Source organism: Candidozyma haemuli (assembly GCF_002926055.2).
Source record: "Candidozyma haemuli strain B11899 chromosome Unknown A_2014730914, whole genome shotgun sequence".
NCBI classification, from domain to species: domain Eukaryota; kingdom Fungi; phylum Ascomycota; class Pichiomycetes; order Serinales; family Metschnikowiaceae; genus Candidozyma; species Candidozyma haemuli.
Window position 1 is genome coordinate 856,987 of NW_020289906.1, and position 14,971 is coordinate 871,957.

Below are 14,971 nucleotides of genomic sequence, written 5' to 3' on the forward strand. Positions count from 1 at the left end.
ATTTTAAGCTGTCCTGCGTGGATTATGCACCCACAACGACGTAATCACCATCTCCTTACGTAACCGTCCCAACCCAAGAATGTCTGTTTTCACTGCAGGCGATGTGGTTTGGTATTTATACGGACCATTTCCCTCTCCATCACCATGATGCGTGGCAGCACTTTGGTTTTCCCCCTTCCTCGAGTGACTTCACATTTCCGCTGTTTCGCTTCTACGTCTGCTAATATGGGAAGAGAGAACATCGTCCACTATCAGTTGGAGAGAGACAACGAGTCTGACTTGACCACGAGTCCGCCCAATGGCAGGATCCTGAATGGACACAGCAACGGTACTGGCAAGGTTTTGCCTGCTGAGAGGTTGAACCATCCATTTACCCTCTCCAAAGAGTCTACATTGTCGGACTTTCTTGATAATAACAGGTACTTTGTTGAATCCATCAAACACAACCACCTGAACCAGGTTTTTGAAATAAATGGCAAAGGTCAAAGTCCGCATACGTTATGGATCGGCTGTTCCGACTCTAGAGCTGGTGAACTGTGCCTTGCAACCTTGCCTGGTGAAATTTTCACTCACAGAAACATTGCCAATATCGTCAATGCCAATGATATTTCGTCTCAGGGTGTAATTCAATTCGCTGTTGATGTCTTGAAGGTCCGTAAAATCATTGTCTGTGGTCATACGGATTGTGGTGGTGTCTGGGCATCTTTATCAAAGAAGAGAATTGGCGGTGTGCTTGATTTATGGCTTAATCCTATCAGACATATTCGTGCTCAGAATAACAAATTACTAGATTCTATGAAGCATGAACCACGTGAAAGAGCAAAGAAATTGGCAGAACTTAACGTTGTTGCCTCCGTTTTGGCGCTTAAAAGACACCCATCTGCCCTGAAAGCCTTGAAGAATGGCGAGATTGAGGTCTGGGGCCTCATGTATGACGTGGGTTCGGGCTACCTCCTGGAAGTCGAGATCCCACAAGACGAATTCGAAGACTTGTTCCATGTCGACGACGAAGACGTCGAAGACGAATCCAACCCCCACTAATCATCATCTGTACATTATTGCATTCGGTGGTGTCCCGAGGCTGGTCCGGGATATCTACATTTCAGTCTATAACCGATCTATTTATAAACATCTAGCTTACTTTTTTGTATTTCTTTTCTTTTCTTGCATTGTTCACGTAGTCTCCCATTTTAAGTTGAATCTGCCGTCAGGAACCTCGTAGTGGTCGATGGCCTCCAAGACCTCCTCAGCAGTCTGGGCCACCTTTATGATCTCACCGTTCTTAGGGGAAACAAACTCAGCCTGGATTGCCTCCTCGATAAACTTCAAAAAGCTATCGTAAAACCCGTTCAAGTTATAAATAATAATAGGCTTGCTGTGAATGTTCAACTGGTGCCAAGTGACAACCTCCATCAACTCCTCCAACGTACCGTATCCACCTGGCAACGCAACAAAGGCGTCCGACTCCTCACCCATTAATCTCTTCCTCGTGTGCATATCCTTTACGAGTGTCGTCTTACCGTATAAGTCTGAGTCAGGAAGTGGAGTAGAGCCATCGTGATTGTTGATGCCTTCCTTCAACTTATCGTTAAATTCGTTATCGCTTGTTCTTTCTCTAGAAATCAAAGCTTCTGGAATGATACCATGAACGTAGCCACCGTTAGTAGCACTAGCACGAGCCACAGCTCCCATCAAACCGGTGGACCCGCCACCATAGACAAGACCCCAGTTTCTGGAGGCCAAAAGCTCACCGAGTTTAGCAGCACTTTCAGCAAAAGAAGCGTTCTTTCCAAAGGAAGATCCGCAAAACACGCAAATAGTTTTCACTGGCTTGGAAGTAGTCATTTTCGTAGTTCTTCCAGAGTATCTATCGAAAGAAAAATGTACCCCATGTGGGAGACCCTGGGTGTTTATATACTCTTTATCCCACAGTACATTGTCCGCGGCATCCCGCGGTATCTCTACTATATTGTGTTATCTAAGAGATATGGCAAGGGTGAGACAAATATATGGAACGGGGCGCAAATTAAAGAAGGTTCTTGCTAAGGGCCAAAAAGAAATCGTAGGCGTTAAAAGGGCTGGATCAAGGGGTGCTTTATCCACATGGGGGATGAAAAGGCTTTGGGGTACCTAGTGGTGATGCGCTTAGATTGTGTGTAGCCTACTAGAGTATGAATCATAGTGCATGATTGTCAAGAATTGTTCCTCAGGGTGTGTCCAGTACCGACTCAATCACGACTTTAGGTTTTTCTCCTCACCTCAAGGAGTCGAAAATCGGTCAGGAAGCAATTGTGGTAGGCCTACGGATGGGGGCTGGTGGAAATGGCTGCAAACCGCATCTTCGACTCCCACGCAACGGTATACCACATAAACAAGCTACGTTTACGATCGACTTTCGGTGCTGCTCTGAGCATTGTCTGTTAGGATTTTTGCGTTTTTTTCAGTGCTGGTGGTTGAACTGAACTATGCGTATTTTCTGTATAAAAGTGGTGAAGAAGTATCACAGCCTCTCCAGGTGGTACCCTTGGGGCTATACACCTTCGTTTCTATTCTTTCGCTGCTGAAATATGCTCTTTTCTTCTGTTTAAGCCAAAAGGATTATAATGAAAGAGTATGTGGGGAAAGAATAACCAGGGCACCGAATAGTAGCAAGTTGGTCCATTTGAGATTCGACCATGCCCAATAAGGCAAGGTAGACCTTGAAAGCCAGCTTTAAAGAGGCTGGGCTGTCACATTCGCTTAGCTGACTCCTGAGTCGGGCGTTGAGTCTTGATGTAGCTTGTGATTCTCTTATGGATAGTCAAGAGTGTCATTCTTCGAATGGCCTCGAATCTCTAATGTTCAGCATCGTGTGTGGTAACGACGAGGTATCCCTTGATGTCGGGATATCTTCAAAACTGAACCAGAATCTTCAAAAAATGATTTGGGTGGTAAATTTCAATGTTGTCGGTATCATAGATTCAAGAGTTACACGAGGTGAATGATCTGAGACATCTTGTCAGGGGGGACATCCCGCTCTATTCAAACCCAACATAAAACTGACATTGGCATTTTTCTATGTCTTGAAATACTCCCTGTGACTTCAACTTCTTCCCAATTGCGTTCCACAACAAACTCTCTCAGACCAACCACGGAGCTAGAAAAAGAACATGGTTAGAACAAAGGAATCCACGAAGTTCACGAAAAGGTTCCCCATTGTACTTCGAGTTTAGCCAAAGAAATCGAAGCGGATTTAACGTGGCTAGTTTGCCAAAAGCGAAAACTATTTGTCACAATGGGCTATGAGTTGACAGACATGTTCGGTATTTGCGTCCATAAAAAACAAACGTCCTGGAATCCACTGAATAAATGAACACATGAAACTATTGCAACCCCAATAAAGGAGCGGAATCTTTGTACTTGTAGTCTAGCCAAGGAATAGCTCCCATCAACAACCCACTGAGCTTAAACTACACCACAAACCACCAAACCTTATCATACGCGTATGTAAACAAACAGTCCATAAAACCCCATTCCATGGCCTTATCTAAAAACCTTCCGTATACCCATTCAGTCTCCGCCGTGACGGCCGTTACTCGTAAATCTACGACCATCCGCTGACAGGTGCATCCAGACGAGGCATACCCGTATGGTGAACTAGCACATGCGGCTCATAAACATCCATCGTCAAGTGAAGAAAAATGTCTATAAAGCTTATCTCCATCGATGTTTACCCATTCACGTCGGTCACAATAATAAATGGAAGCTTACAGTTCACCGTGTTTCACTTGCGAAGTCAGTACCATTCCATTCCTCAAGGTTTGCAGCCATCCAAGACACCTCCAATTACTCGTCACCACGAGTCCCGACACGTCCCGAAAAAAATAATGAAAGCCCAAAAAAAAAGCCAACACCCTGAAAAACACCATCCACACATCCATTCCACCGTTGCTCGGCTTGGCCCCGTCAAGCCCGTCTAGGCTTCTCTTTGACGTAGCGAGAAAGCGGTAATGCATTCGCCAGAATAGCGGCCGATCCGAGGCCAATCTATTGTGATTTGCCAGACCAAAGAACAAAAAACACAGGGTTCCTTCCCTGCAAAATTCCATCAAATGAACGACAAGAATTCTTATCCACCAGCATTTTTGCGTTTTCTTGATTCTATCTTGAGCCAGCACTCTGGGGTACAATGGAAAAGCCGAGGAATCCGGCTCATTTTCTTTTTTTTTCGCAGCCATTATGGGGCGAATGTCTCTCCTCTGTTTTTGTACGTGAATGGAGGCTTCTGGCGCAGCTGGCCCTAAAAGTATAATAAAACGCGACGCACCAGTGTCCCTCGTTTTAGACCCCTTTGGGCGGCTCTACAGCGTCTACTGGCTGGGCATCTTCTATACATATCTGGCACTTACCACTTTTTAGCAGAGCTCACCAGAAAAGCTTTTTTTCACTAGTTATTGCTTCTTCATGTCAAGTGCTTTGTTGGGAAAGCTTGACGACCTCCAGAACCTCTCGTGGGAAGCTTCCGAGTGGACTCACGGCGAAGAGTGGAAAGATCATAATGAAAGCTTCGAGTCGACAGAGCTGGACTCAGACGCTCAACTGCTGCTTTCAATGTCTTCCAAAGCTACTTCCGTGCAACTGACGCCGGGCACGCCGAAAAAGAAGGTCCAGAGTGCCGCTTCTAGTGTCAGTCTACGACCACTTCCTACGTCCAGAAGGGCTCTTTCTTCTGGCTTGGATAGTCTACAAACCATGCTCGAGTGTATTGAAGGCCTGGCTGAACAGGATATGCTAGCAATCCAGGCTTGCCTCGAGGATACTGTCAATACACTTAAGAACTCCCCTGCCTGGGGCACCACAGTTTTCAGGTCGAACGACTTGTTCCCATACTCAAACGATAGGCCACGACGCTCACAGGAGAAGAACCAAAGATAATCACTCTTTTTTCTTCACTTCTTCCTATGCTTTTAATGTTTGTATTTAATAGATTTCCGCTGGTCTCCTAACCTTGCTTCCTACATGTTTCTCGGAGTTTCGAGAGCCGCCCCTACAACGCAAACCTCTCCTCTAAGCACCACAACCAGTCCAAAGAGCTTCTCTAAGCACATCAAAAGCCTCTCTTAATCCATATACCCTTTTCTTTCTGGCGTTCTTGTTGTGGCTTAAATTTCTGACGGTCACCTTCACGTGACTCCAGGCGTTGTTCTTATCAACTCCCGCCTCACACTTATCCCACACATCATGACAATCACTCAGAAGGATATCCGGTCGCTGTTCACCAAGACCAGGTCCTTTGTCGACCAGTTACTGGCTACCATCGAAGAAAGACAACGTTTGACCGAGACCCTCAAGCTCACCCCGTCGCTGGACGACAACTTGGACTTGATCAACCTCCTCGCAAAGATCAAAAAAAGCTTACAGTATCTACATCTGGATATTTCTGCTGGTTACGTTGATACATTTGCCGGTCAATTTTCCACGTTGGTGGATTCCTATATTGCACAACTTGACATTCTAGCCAAGGATGCGTACGTGGATGCTCATGAATACGAGTACACTGAGAAGATTGCCAAACCTGATGTCCCTGACCTCACCACAAAGAAACTGGTACGTTTTAAAGATTATGACACCGATGAAGATAATATGAGATCTCAGCTTATGGGTACCTCGGGACAAATAAAGCCATATAGGGACGAGCCTGAGGAAAACCTGGATTCCCAGTCTTTACAGTCTGTGGATACCTCAAACAGAGAGATGTTTGCCCAGCATCAGCAGCAGCTCTTACAACAAGATCAAAACTTAGACGCCTTGCACGATTCTATTAGAGTGCAGCATTCCATGGGCCGCAACATCAACGACGAGTTGGATGACCATCTTATCTTACTTAATGATTTAGAAAGAGGCGTAGACGATTCAGGCAGCCGTCTCGGAAGGGCGTCTCTCCGCCTTAAAGATTTCCGTACCAAAGTCCGCGAGAACGGCAGCCTTGTCACCATCATTGTACTTTCGATCATCCTAATATTGTTGTTGGTGGTGCTTAGTTAATAATGTATAGTCCTCAAAAGTTGAAGTCGTCGTTTTCGTCTTCGTGCTCGGAAAAGAACCATATGAACACTATAATGTCACTGTAGACGATTATACCGCCAATAACACTCATGAATAAAGATCCCACTCCAATAAGGTGGGTGTGATAAAACGTCAAGGGCAAAGCAATGCCGCTAACAAGCAAGAAGCCAGTGATTAGTTTGGCCAGTTCTTGCAATGGCGAGGGAGTATTACCTCTATCGTTACTAAACGTCAAGAAATCGTCTCTGTTGTTTTCAATGGAAGACAGAATGATGTTAGGCAATGGAGCCACTAGGAAAATGGCAATGACCCAGAGTGGCTTCCAGTTGTTGTATAGGGCGCATGAAAGGAGAATTAGAAGGAAGCCAAAGGCCAAAAACGCCGAAAGGAAGATGATCTTGTTCAAGGGGTTCATGGCGAATTGATAAAGTGAGTGACTGGAATGTTTGGCTTTTTTTCGATCGTTTTGATGTTTCTTACTTTTCGACTTAGACGTATCGTTGAGGTATTTCTGTACGCCCCACAAACCTGTGCCTCCCATGAGATAACCCAGGGCTGACTACAGCGCCGCTTGACTTTGTTTCACTTTTTACATGTATTGAAACTCCGTTACGTATAAACATCCAAAAATGGAGCATTTCCTAAACTCCCTTATCCAAATCCCGTCCTTTTCCAGCTGAAGCTCTTTCTTATTTCGAGTTCCAGAACCATCCCAGTTTGTTGTCTTCCTCGGTCAGCTGTTCGGGAGTCAGCCATTCCGTGCTGCCAATTGGTCTGGTTCGTGTCAGCTTCTTGGTTACGGATCTACCGTCACCAAAGACTTCAGTTCTGGTCTCGTGCATAACCTCCTTGTCGTCCTCACTGTCGATCTTGGTATAAGTCTTCATGGAGTACGACACAACGCCGTTGTCGTCATTGCGGTCTTCAGTCTCACGAGAGAATGGGGTCAAGGTGGTGTTTGCTCTGATTGATTCTCGAAGGTTTCTTCTTGATTCTTCTCTTTGCCTTCTGACATCTTCGTACATGTGGTTCTTCCAGTTCAAGTAGCGATTGAACTCTCTAAAGAACATACCCTTTGGTCCCAAGTCAATCACACCGTTCTTATCGGCGTCTGGCTTCTCCTGGATGGCTTCGTCGAAGTCCTCCTTTGTCAAGATATGCCCAGCCAAGTGGCTCTTCTTGTAGTTCAACAACTTGTTAGGGATTTCACGATTGGGGAACAAGCAGCGCCAGTAACCCTCAGAATCCCACACAGATTCACCATCCTTACGCATACACTCGTTGTACTTGCGTGCTGATGGGCTTCTGTAAGAATAGAGGCCGAATGGAGTGTCTCCACTAGCACCTCCAAAGGCATTGAATGCGTCAAAGGCCACACCAAAAGGAATGATCCCACGATCTTGCTCCAAATCCTTGTCTCTGGTTTGGTAAGGCCTGTTCATGAACTTATCCAAAATGTTTTCATCGTCATGGTCCTTAAACATAGTTGGCAATTCGTTAGCCAAGTCGAACGTATGGCCCACTACCCGTTTCGTAAGAGAGGCTGCCTTGTCAAAGAACTTGGAAATCTCGTCGTCATATGGAGACACAGAGTCAGCGTCCGTCTTGGACAATGCAGTTGTAGAGTCGTCTTTTCTTCCGCACATGATGAAAGTTAAATGGTGAAGAGGGTGAGAGTAGAAATATGGGGGTCAGGGATGGGGCAAGGCGCGCATTATATAACCTCCTCATCAGACCAACCCATTTTGCCACTACTGGTCAAACACTTGACCAGACCATAAAAAGGTAAATTGAATTTTTAGATTTGAAGGTTGGAGGTATTTGGATGATTTGGACATCTCCTCTTTGTTTTTACGACATTTTAGTGGAAATTGGTTGATTGTGGATAGGTCGGTGTGGATCGGTTCGGAGTTCCTCAGAATTCTAAAGAACGCACAATTGTAGGACCATGTTAATTTGAGAAAAACAAGAATTCCATTGTGACTTAAATGGAGATCAAAGATTTTGAAATATACTTTGTTCGGTAATTGAATTTTATAAATTAGGTTGCCCGAGATCAGAGGGAGATGACATTTCTCGGCCAGAGTCCAACCAAACCAGCCAAACGACTACATTTACAATTGTAGAGAGAAAGAACGCTTCCTGTGTGTTGAGGGAATTCCAGAAGCTGAATTCAATTGGATCTCTCTATTTTAAAGTCTTCTACAGTAGCAAGTACCTTGAGGCGATTGGGTGCAAAAAATGGAACGAACTATGATGGCTGTCCGGGTTTCACAAAATCAAGAGGGTATGATCTTAAAGGAACAATTTCTCCCACATAGGTATTTAAATAGTGACGTTTGGGATGTCTCTTCTTCAGACAATGCTTCTTTTTGGGCCCTCTGTTCATCTTCTTCATGTCTAATAGCGTAACACAGCAGAATACACCCTATTAGGGCTCATAAATCGTATCAGGTATGTCCATTGCAACAATTGAACATAGTTTGCTGCATTTATGCCAAAAAGAAATAATATCGTTGATTTCATGATTATTACTGGTGGTGTGAACTTCACGTTTTGTGTAAGCGACGCGTAAATAAATGAAAAATACGAATATCTCTACCGAACTCAGAACTCTAATCATCATATAATATTAAACCTCTCTATATCTAACATGCCGAATCTATGTAATACTCCGTGTTCGTAACAATATATATAAAAGATGAGTCCAAGATCTAGGATACGGCCTTGAAACCCAAAATGCAAATGTCTAAACGTGAATTAATGGTTGCGGTACAGCGAGTAGTTGGTTCTCTTTCCGCCAAACAAGTGCTGATGCAAAAACTGGTTGCTGTGACGTCTCGAACGCTGAGCAGCCTGGTTGTACAAGGCCATGGCCTCTTGTCTATTCATGGCAGGGCTCATGCCAGGACTGATCCCGCCGTATTGAGCTTTCTGCATGGCCATGGTTTCTTGCATTTGAATAGCAGCTCCCACTGGGTCTTGTGGAATAAGTGGAAGATACTCGACGTCCAGCTCGAGATCAAACAGCTTGTGGAGGTAGAACTGCTGTAACTGTCTCTTCTGGTTGATGGTGTTCTGGACAGCCTGTTGAAGAGGAGGGGCAGGCAGGGCACCGTTTTGGCGGTTGAACTGGGACATTTTATCTGAAAATATGCTATTAATGACGTTCACTTGTGGGGGTTATTCTTATTATAGGGGTAACCACACAGAGGTTATCTGAAAAATTTGCGGCAATTCGAGAGGTGCATACGCTAAATCATCACCAACCTGTGCAGGGTAGACACATTTCTTCAAACCGTTGAGGTACCTAGTTTAGCTGATTTTGAGATTTGGTTGCTAAAAGAGGTCGAGTAGGTGTAGGTTTGATTTAGAGTTGAGTGGATAAACAGCTTTTGTAAGGGCTCTTATACGTCTTGCCAGGTATGTGTTTGACTTCGAAGGTGTCACTTTTGGGTTCCCCATCTTTTTCGCAGCCACTAACGGTTTCAGGTGAGTCAACAGGTACGCCTCCACAAAATCGTCAAATATTAAGTACAACATAGACTCTGTGATTGAAAGCAGTTCTTCCTTGAATGTATCAATACCTTCCATTAAACTACAAATCAAACGGTCAATCCAGTTCAATGGATGTTGAGAAACGCCAACTTCACTGGCTGACAAGCAAAGTCCCTATGTTGCCCTTTTACTTTTACCAATGAGTGTGAGATCTTATACTTTGGTCTAAAAGAAGGTATCTTCCAGGTTCCAAAACTTTAGCGTTGTCCAGCAAAGCCACGATGGTCTACATTTTGCAACCATTGATCGCTGCATCATTTCGCACTATACATACAAAATCCATCTACACCTTCACTTTTCACCTTGACTGTCCTATGCGAGGTGCTCTACGACTCCTACTGAAGCTCAGTTTGAAGGGTAAGCTTCAAGCTCCTTCTACAAGAGCCTCAGTGCAACCTCAAAGTCCTGCTCGTACCAGGTTTGCTCCTTCACCCACTGGGTTCCTTCACTTGGGCTCGTTGAGAACGGCCTTATACAACTACTTATTGGCAAAAAGTACTGGTGGACAATTCCTTCTAAGACTAGAAGATACAGATCAGAAACGGTTAGTCCAGGGTGCTGAAGCTAATATATATGAATCCTTGAATTGGACAGGGCTCGTGCCAGATGAGAGTCCAGAGAATGGTGGTCCATACGGCCCTTATAGACAATCAGAAAGAATGTCTATTTATAAAAAGTATGCCGACCAGCTTATTGAATCAGGTTACGCGTATAGGTGCTTCTGCCCTAAGGATAGACTTGTGCATCTTCGTGAATCAGCAATGGCTATGAAGCCGCCAACAACCGTTACCTACGATAGAAAGTGCTTGCATTCTCCAGAACCAAACGAGGTTGAATATACCGTTAGGTTCAGATCTCCTGACAGATATGAGCCATTTACCGACTTGCTTCATGGCAAGCTTGATCTTCAACCACAGATCAACCAGAGCGATAAGAGATATGATGACTTTGTCATTCTCAAGCTGGACGGTCTTCCAACTTACCATTTTGCGAACGTTGTCGACGATCATTTGATGAAAATCACTCACGTTATTAGAGGCGAAGAATGGCTAGCTTCAACACCTAAGCATGTTGCAATGTATAGAGCTTTCGGTTGGGAACCGCCTCAGTTCATTCACATCCCATTACTCACCTCGTTGTCCGACAAGAAGCTTTCAAAAAGACAGGGCGACATTGGTATACTCAGTATGAGGGACGAAGGAATTCTTCCAGAGGCACTTACCAATTTTGCTGCCTTGTTTGGCTGGGCTCCTCCACGTCCAGTAAAGGGCAAGACCACTAGTGAAGTAATGGCTCTCGATGAGCTAGTTAGCAAGTTCTCCTTAGACCATCTCACGAAGGGTAACGCCAAGGTTAATGATAACAAGCTTCACTTCTTTAACAAAAGTCATTTGTCTTTCAGGATCAATGATCCAGAGAGATTGGATCGTTTGGTCGAAGAAACCTTTCCAGCTTTTGAGGCTTCCACTGCAGGTCGTTTCTCGAAGGACTTTTACAAGCGTTTGGTTCACGATGTGGGTCCTAGCATGAACTCCATCAAGGAGTTACGAGATGTACATACTTACTTTTTCGAAGAAGTTGACCTTGCTAAAGCCACTTTGCCTGCTGAAAAGGTTCTTGTTTCCAACATCTTGAAGACACTTCAGGCTGAGCAAACCCCAGAAACACCTTTCCCCGTGGAAGCTGTGTTGAGTAAGTTTCCAGACTTGAAGAAGAAGAATATCTTTGAGGCTACGCGTTACGCTTTAGCGGGCGGAGTCTCGGGAATCACTATTCCTTCGCTCATTGATCTTCTAGGCTACGATACCTACTTAGGTCGCATTCAAAAAGCGATCACTTTCCTCGAATAAGTTTAATTATCTGTAAATAGCATGCATTAAATAATACACATTACGATGATACCAAACTGGTTCTTTGGAAGTCCAAAAGACCTGGTTTCCTCGAGCTTTGCTCATTACTTTTGAGGAATGGTCCTGTGAAAATGCAATGGACAGCCATATCTTCATGGTAATATAAGCCCGTTAGAAGTTTTGGCGTCACCAAGAAATGCTGAGAACGGCTCGTTTTGCAAGCGGTATGAACCAAATATTTGTGAGCCATCTTTTCGTTCTTTGGGTCCATACCTTGATTAATCTCATCCACTATTCTTATCGGAGCATTCGTCAAGCCTTGAAGTGACATAATGAAAAAGATTGTGGAAACCGCTCGCTCACCACCAGATTGAGACTGGTGATCAAGAACTTTTAGTTCGGAATTTTCCCTAAACTTAACAAGAATTTCTAGCTTCCAGTCTTGGAATCTCTCCAGTTTCACTAACCGCACTTGACCATCACTTGCGACGGTGATGAAATTCTTCTGGAAAACTTTCGACATTGTTTCAACCATGTTGCTGAGCTCTTCTTGCCATGGTATTGAAACATTGTCCATCCTTTGCTTAAGATCGTCCCTTTTACGCTTCAGTTCAGGAAGCTGTCTTTGAGATATCTCGAGATCCGCTCTCTTTGTCTTCAACAGTTCGATCGAACCTTTATCGGCATTAGATAACAAACTTAATTCGTCTTCTAGTTGATCGATCTTAATAAGAATGTAATGTTCCGACAATTGGGAATTATTAAGATACTGCTCTGCAAGTCCACGAACGATTTCACGTTCCTCATCTGTAAGCTGTTGCTCCTTGATTTCTTTGGCAGCATCACCCTTCTTGTACTGGTCGTAGCGCCTTTTAGCGTCCGCGTACCTCTCTTGCAAATCAACTTTTCGATGATCGAGTTCCTCAAGAAGCGATTGAACTGTGAGTATTTTACTCTTAGACTGTTGACTCAAAAGTTCAGCTTTCTTGAGTTCAGAGTTTTCAATGACCACGTTTTCGTTGGCTTCTGCTAGCTTATATAGCTCTCCAGAATGGTCAATGTACAACTGCATCAACTTGTCTTCAGCCTGTTTGATTTTAGCTGTATCATCCTGAGTCATACTTTGTTTAAGCTGTGCGATTCGAGTTTCCAAATGTTTAATGTTCTCTTGTGTCCGTAGAACTGTTTCTCTCTTCTTTCTGAGAGCACGAATCAGCAGATCTAGAGTAGTAAGCTCATCAGATATCTGGAGTAAAGCCTCTTGATGACGCAGTTTGCGCTTACTGACAGCGTCCTTCTTTTCCAAGGCCTCGTCCATCTTTTGTTTACAGGCCATCATTTTTCGCTTTATTTCCCGTTTCATTTCCTCGGTGAGGCCCTTAGCGCCCATTAGCTGTGCCTCACCTATATGTTCTGTACGGTAAAATACCTGCCTGCTTCCATACTTGGAGCGCCCAACGGAATAAATATTGTTCTCAACAATGAATCTCATAAAAGGAATCCTGCCAGAACTGTCAGGCTCTAATAGCCTTTTGATAACATCAGCATTAATTGGCTTTGTTGCAACAGGTATAGCATGAAGTTGAGAACGGTGCTTGAGAGCTTTCACGACCGTTTTAGGACCATCAACAAAATCAGAAAGGTAGCCATCAAATCCGTATTTATGAAGAACCGAAACAGGAAGAGGCGATGGAGGTGTATCTTCATTCGAAGCTACTCTCATAGGAACATTGAGCTCCCTAGGTAACACTTGCGACACTTTTTGATAGTCTTCTTCAGAATCAAAATACAAAGCGAATAGAGAATTGTTGTCCACAACTTTCTCGAAACATTTTGCAACTCGTGGATTAGTCACATGGCAAGATACAACCGGCGCTTCATAGAACTTGAGGCCATGGTTGCGGCGCTCTTTTCGGAGCAAGAGATGCGCTTTGTAGGTGTTCTCCAAAAGATCAACTCTATACCGCGACCCCTTCGTATTCAAAACCTCAAGCTTATCATCATTATCAAGCTTACGTTTTTCCTCCCTCATTCTAATCTCGTTCGATTCATGCTCACGCTTCAAAGCAGATACCTCAAAAACAATATTCTCCACTTCTTCATCCTTTCGGAGTTTTTCGTCATGTTTGTCCTGACGTTGAGAAGATAAAGCTGTTATGGCATCTTCATCGACATCTTCAAGAGTCATGAGCTTATTTTGAAGGTTATCCTTCTCTTCTCGTGCTCTTTGTAATTCTTTCTTTCGTTTTTCGGTAGAGTTTTGCAAAGCGTCGATATCTCCTTTAGTGTCCTCGATAGACTGTGCCAACTTCTCGATGTTTCTGCCAATACGTTTGATCGTGTCGTTTATCTCGACAACAGTCGCCCTGTGCTTAGCTACAATACTCTTGTGAGAGTCATATGCCTTCTCAGCGCCTTCCTTTTCACTTAGTAAAGGCTCAGTGGTGGAAGCAAACTGTTGCAACGCTTTCTTAGCTTCGTCACGGGTCTTTTTTAAACCTTTCATCTGCTCCTTAACGTCTTGTAGCTTGGCGAACGGTAGAAGCTTCTTATGATGATCGATTTGCTTTGCTTTCTCTTCAAATTCAGCGTAACGTTGCGCTTCCTGCTCGAATTTGGCAACATCGGCGATTAAACCCTCTATATTAGTTTCTAGTCTTTCAACATCAACATTCAAGTCAACCCATTGGTTGTCCAACTCTATAAGTAGTTCATGCTTGTCAAGTAATGTGTTATCACCGATTGTTCTTTCTGTCTCGAGAAGAAGCTTTTCAGGAGAAAGAGTGGCAAACTCTGCCACACGTTCTTGTGGAAGGAAATGACAAAGATTATCAAGCTGGATACCCAAGTCAACCACTATCTGTCTAACTTTAACCACATCACTGGAAGCGCCATTAACCAACCACTTGCTTTTATTGTTCTTCAAAAAGAATGTTCTTTTGATCTTCAAATCAGGTAAGTCGTCCTTATTCTTCAATGTGATCTCTATCAGTGCTTCCGTGGACCCCGACTTTATCATTGAGTCCATGTTCTTTCTTTTGATTAAGTCAACCTTTCCTCCAAGACCAAGACAGACAGCAGCAACAAACGTCGACTTACCCGTTCCGTTTGGTCCTATGATCATATTTAGCGTGGGTGAAAGGATGAACTCGCCATAGGAGTATGTGGTGAAGTTTCTGATTCGAAGTTTGAGGATGTTGCCCGGCTTGAATCTAGCCGAGGGCAGACCATGGCCATTTTCAAGCTTTCGTCTTTTATGGCTCCCTTCACCGTTTAGTAGGTCTCCGTTGCTCTCCATGGGGAACCAAGTAGTGAAGAAGGTTGATCTGATAATTCGCGTTCGTCTGAAAATGATAACAGTGGGTGCAAAAGACGCACAGGAAAGACCATATAGAGAAGATGGACAGACTATGGACGATTTTACGTGAAGAAAAAGAAAGTGCTTATACAGAGCAGACACTGATGAACATTTAATATTCATTTTATATTTTAAATATAATTCGCTTTTGTAAGTGAAT

The 14,971-nt window shown here is 44.0% G+C and overlaps 9 protein-coding genes across 9 annotated transcripts; 4 read left to right on the forward strand and 5 right to left on the reverse strand. All coding sequences in view use genetic code 12, as the record gives it.

Moving 5' to 3' along the window:
- Nucleotides 1-144: 144 nt before the first annotated feature.
- NCE103 (carbonate dehydratase) lies at nt 145-1,041 on the forward strand (the record flags this gene model as incomplete). The annotated part of the gene is made up of 1 exon (XM_025484117.1): nt 145-1,041. One exon carries the CDS (start codon nt 145-147, stop codon nt 1,039-1,041), a length of 897 nt encoding a protein of 298 aa, XP_025342332.1.
- A 132-nt stretch (nt 1,042-1,173) lies between these two features.
- Nucleotides 1,174-1,845, reverse strand: CXQ85_000370 (uncharacterized protein; the record flags this gene model as incomplete). The annotated part of the gene is made up of 1 exon (XM_025484118.1): nt 1,174-1,845. One exon carries the CDS (start codon nt 1,843-1,845, stop codon nt 1,174-1,176), a length of 672 nt encoding a protein of 223 aa, XP_025342333.1.
- Nucleotides 1,846-4,443: 2,598 nt separating this feature from the next.
- CXQ85_000371 (uncharacterized protein) lies at nt 4,444-4,914 on the forward strand (the record flags this gene model as incomplete). Its single annotated transcript, XM_025484119.1, has 1 exon — nt 4,444-4,914. The coding sequence occupies one exon, from the start codon at nt 4,444-4,446 to the stop codon at nt 4,912-4,914; it is 471 nt and encodes a 156-aa protein (XP_025342334.1).
- A 306-nt stretch (nt 4,915-5,220) lies between these two features.
- Nucleotides 5,221-5,998, forward strand: SYN8 (syntaxin; the record flags this gene model as incomplete). The annotated part of the gene is made up of 2 exons (XM_025484120.1): nt 5,221-5,938; nt 5,964-5,998. The coding sequence occupies 2 exons, from the start codon at nt 5,221-5,223 to the stop codon at nt 5,996-5,998; spliced, it is 753 nt and encodes a 250-aa protein (XP_025342335.1).
- A 39-nt stretch (nt 5,999-6,037) lies between these two features.
- Nucleotides 6,038-6,460, reverse strand: CXQ85_000373 (uncharacterized protein; the record flags this gene model as incomplete). The annotated part of the gene is made up of 1 exon (XM_025484121.1): nt 6,038-6,460. The coding sequence occupies one exon, from the start codon at nt 6,458-6,460 to the stop codon at nt 6,038-6,040; it is 423 nt and encodes a 140-aa protein (XP_025342336.1).
- Nucleotides 6,461-6,734: 274 nt separating this feature from the next.
- Nucleotides 6,735-7,691, reverse strand: CXQ85_000374 (uncharacterized protein; the record flags this gene model as incomplete). The annotated part of the gene is made up of 1 exon (XM_025484122.1): nt 6,735-7,691. The coding sequence occupies one exon, from the start codon at nt 7,689-7,691 to the stop codon at nt 6,735-6,737; it is 957 nt and encodes a 318-aa protein (XP_025342337.1).
- A 1,114-nt stretch (nt 7,692-8,805) lies between these two features.
- Nucleotides 8,806-9,186, reverse strand: CXQ85_000375 (uncharacterized protein; the record flags this gene model as incomplete). Its single annotated transcript, XM_025484123.1, has 1 exon — nt 8,806-9,186. One exon carries the CDS (start codon nt 9,184-9,186, stop codon nt 8,806-8,808), a length of 381 nt encoding a protein of 126 aa, XP_025342338.1.
- Nucleotides 9,187-9,917: 731 nt separating this feature from the next.
- Nucleotides 9,918-11,453, forward strand: CXQ85_000376 (glutamate--tRNA ligase; the record flags this gene model as incomplete). Its single annotated transcript, XM_025484124.1, has 1 exon — nt 9,918-11,453. The coding sequence occupies one exon, from the start codon at nt 9,918-9,920 to the stop codon at nt 11,451-11,453; it is 1,536 nt and encodes a 511-aa protein (XP_025342339.1).
- A 40-nt stretch (nt 11,454-11,493) lies between these two features.
- Nucleotides 11,494-14,751, reverse strand: SMC5 (DNA repair ATPase; the record flags this gene model as incomplete). The annotated part of the gene is made up of 1 exon (XM_025484125.1): nt 11,494-14,751. One exon carries the CDS (start codon nt 14,749-14,751, stop codon nt 11,494-11,496), a length of 3,258 nt encoding a protein of 1,085 aa, XP_025342340.1.
- Nucleotides 14,752-14,971: the final 220 nt, after the last annotated feature.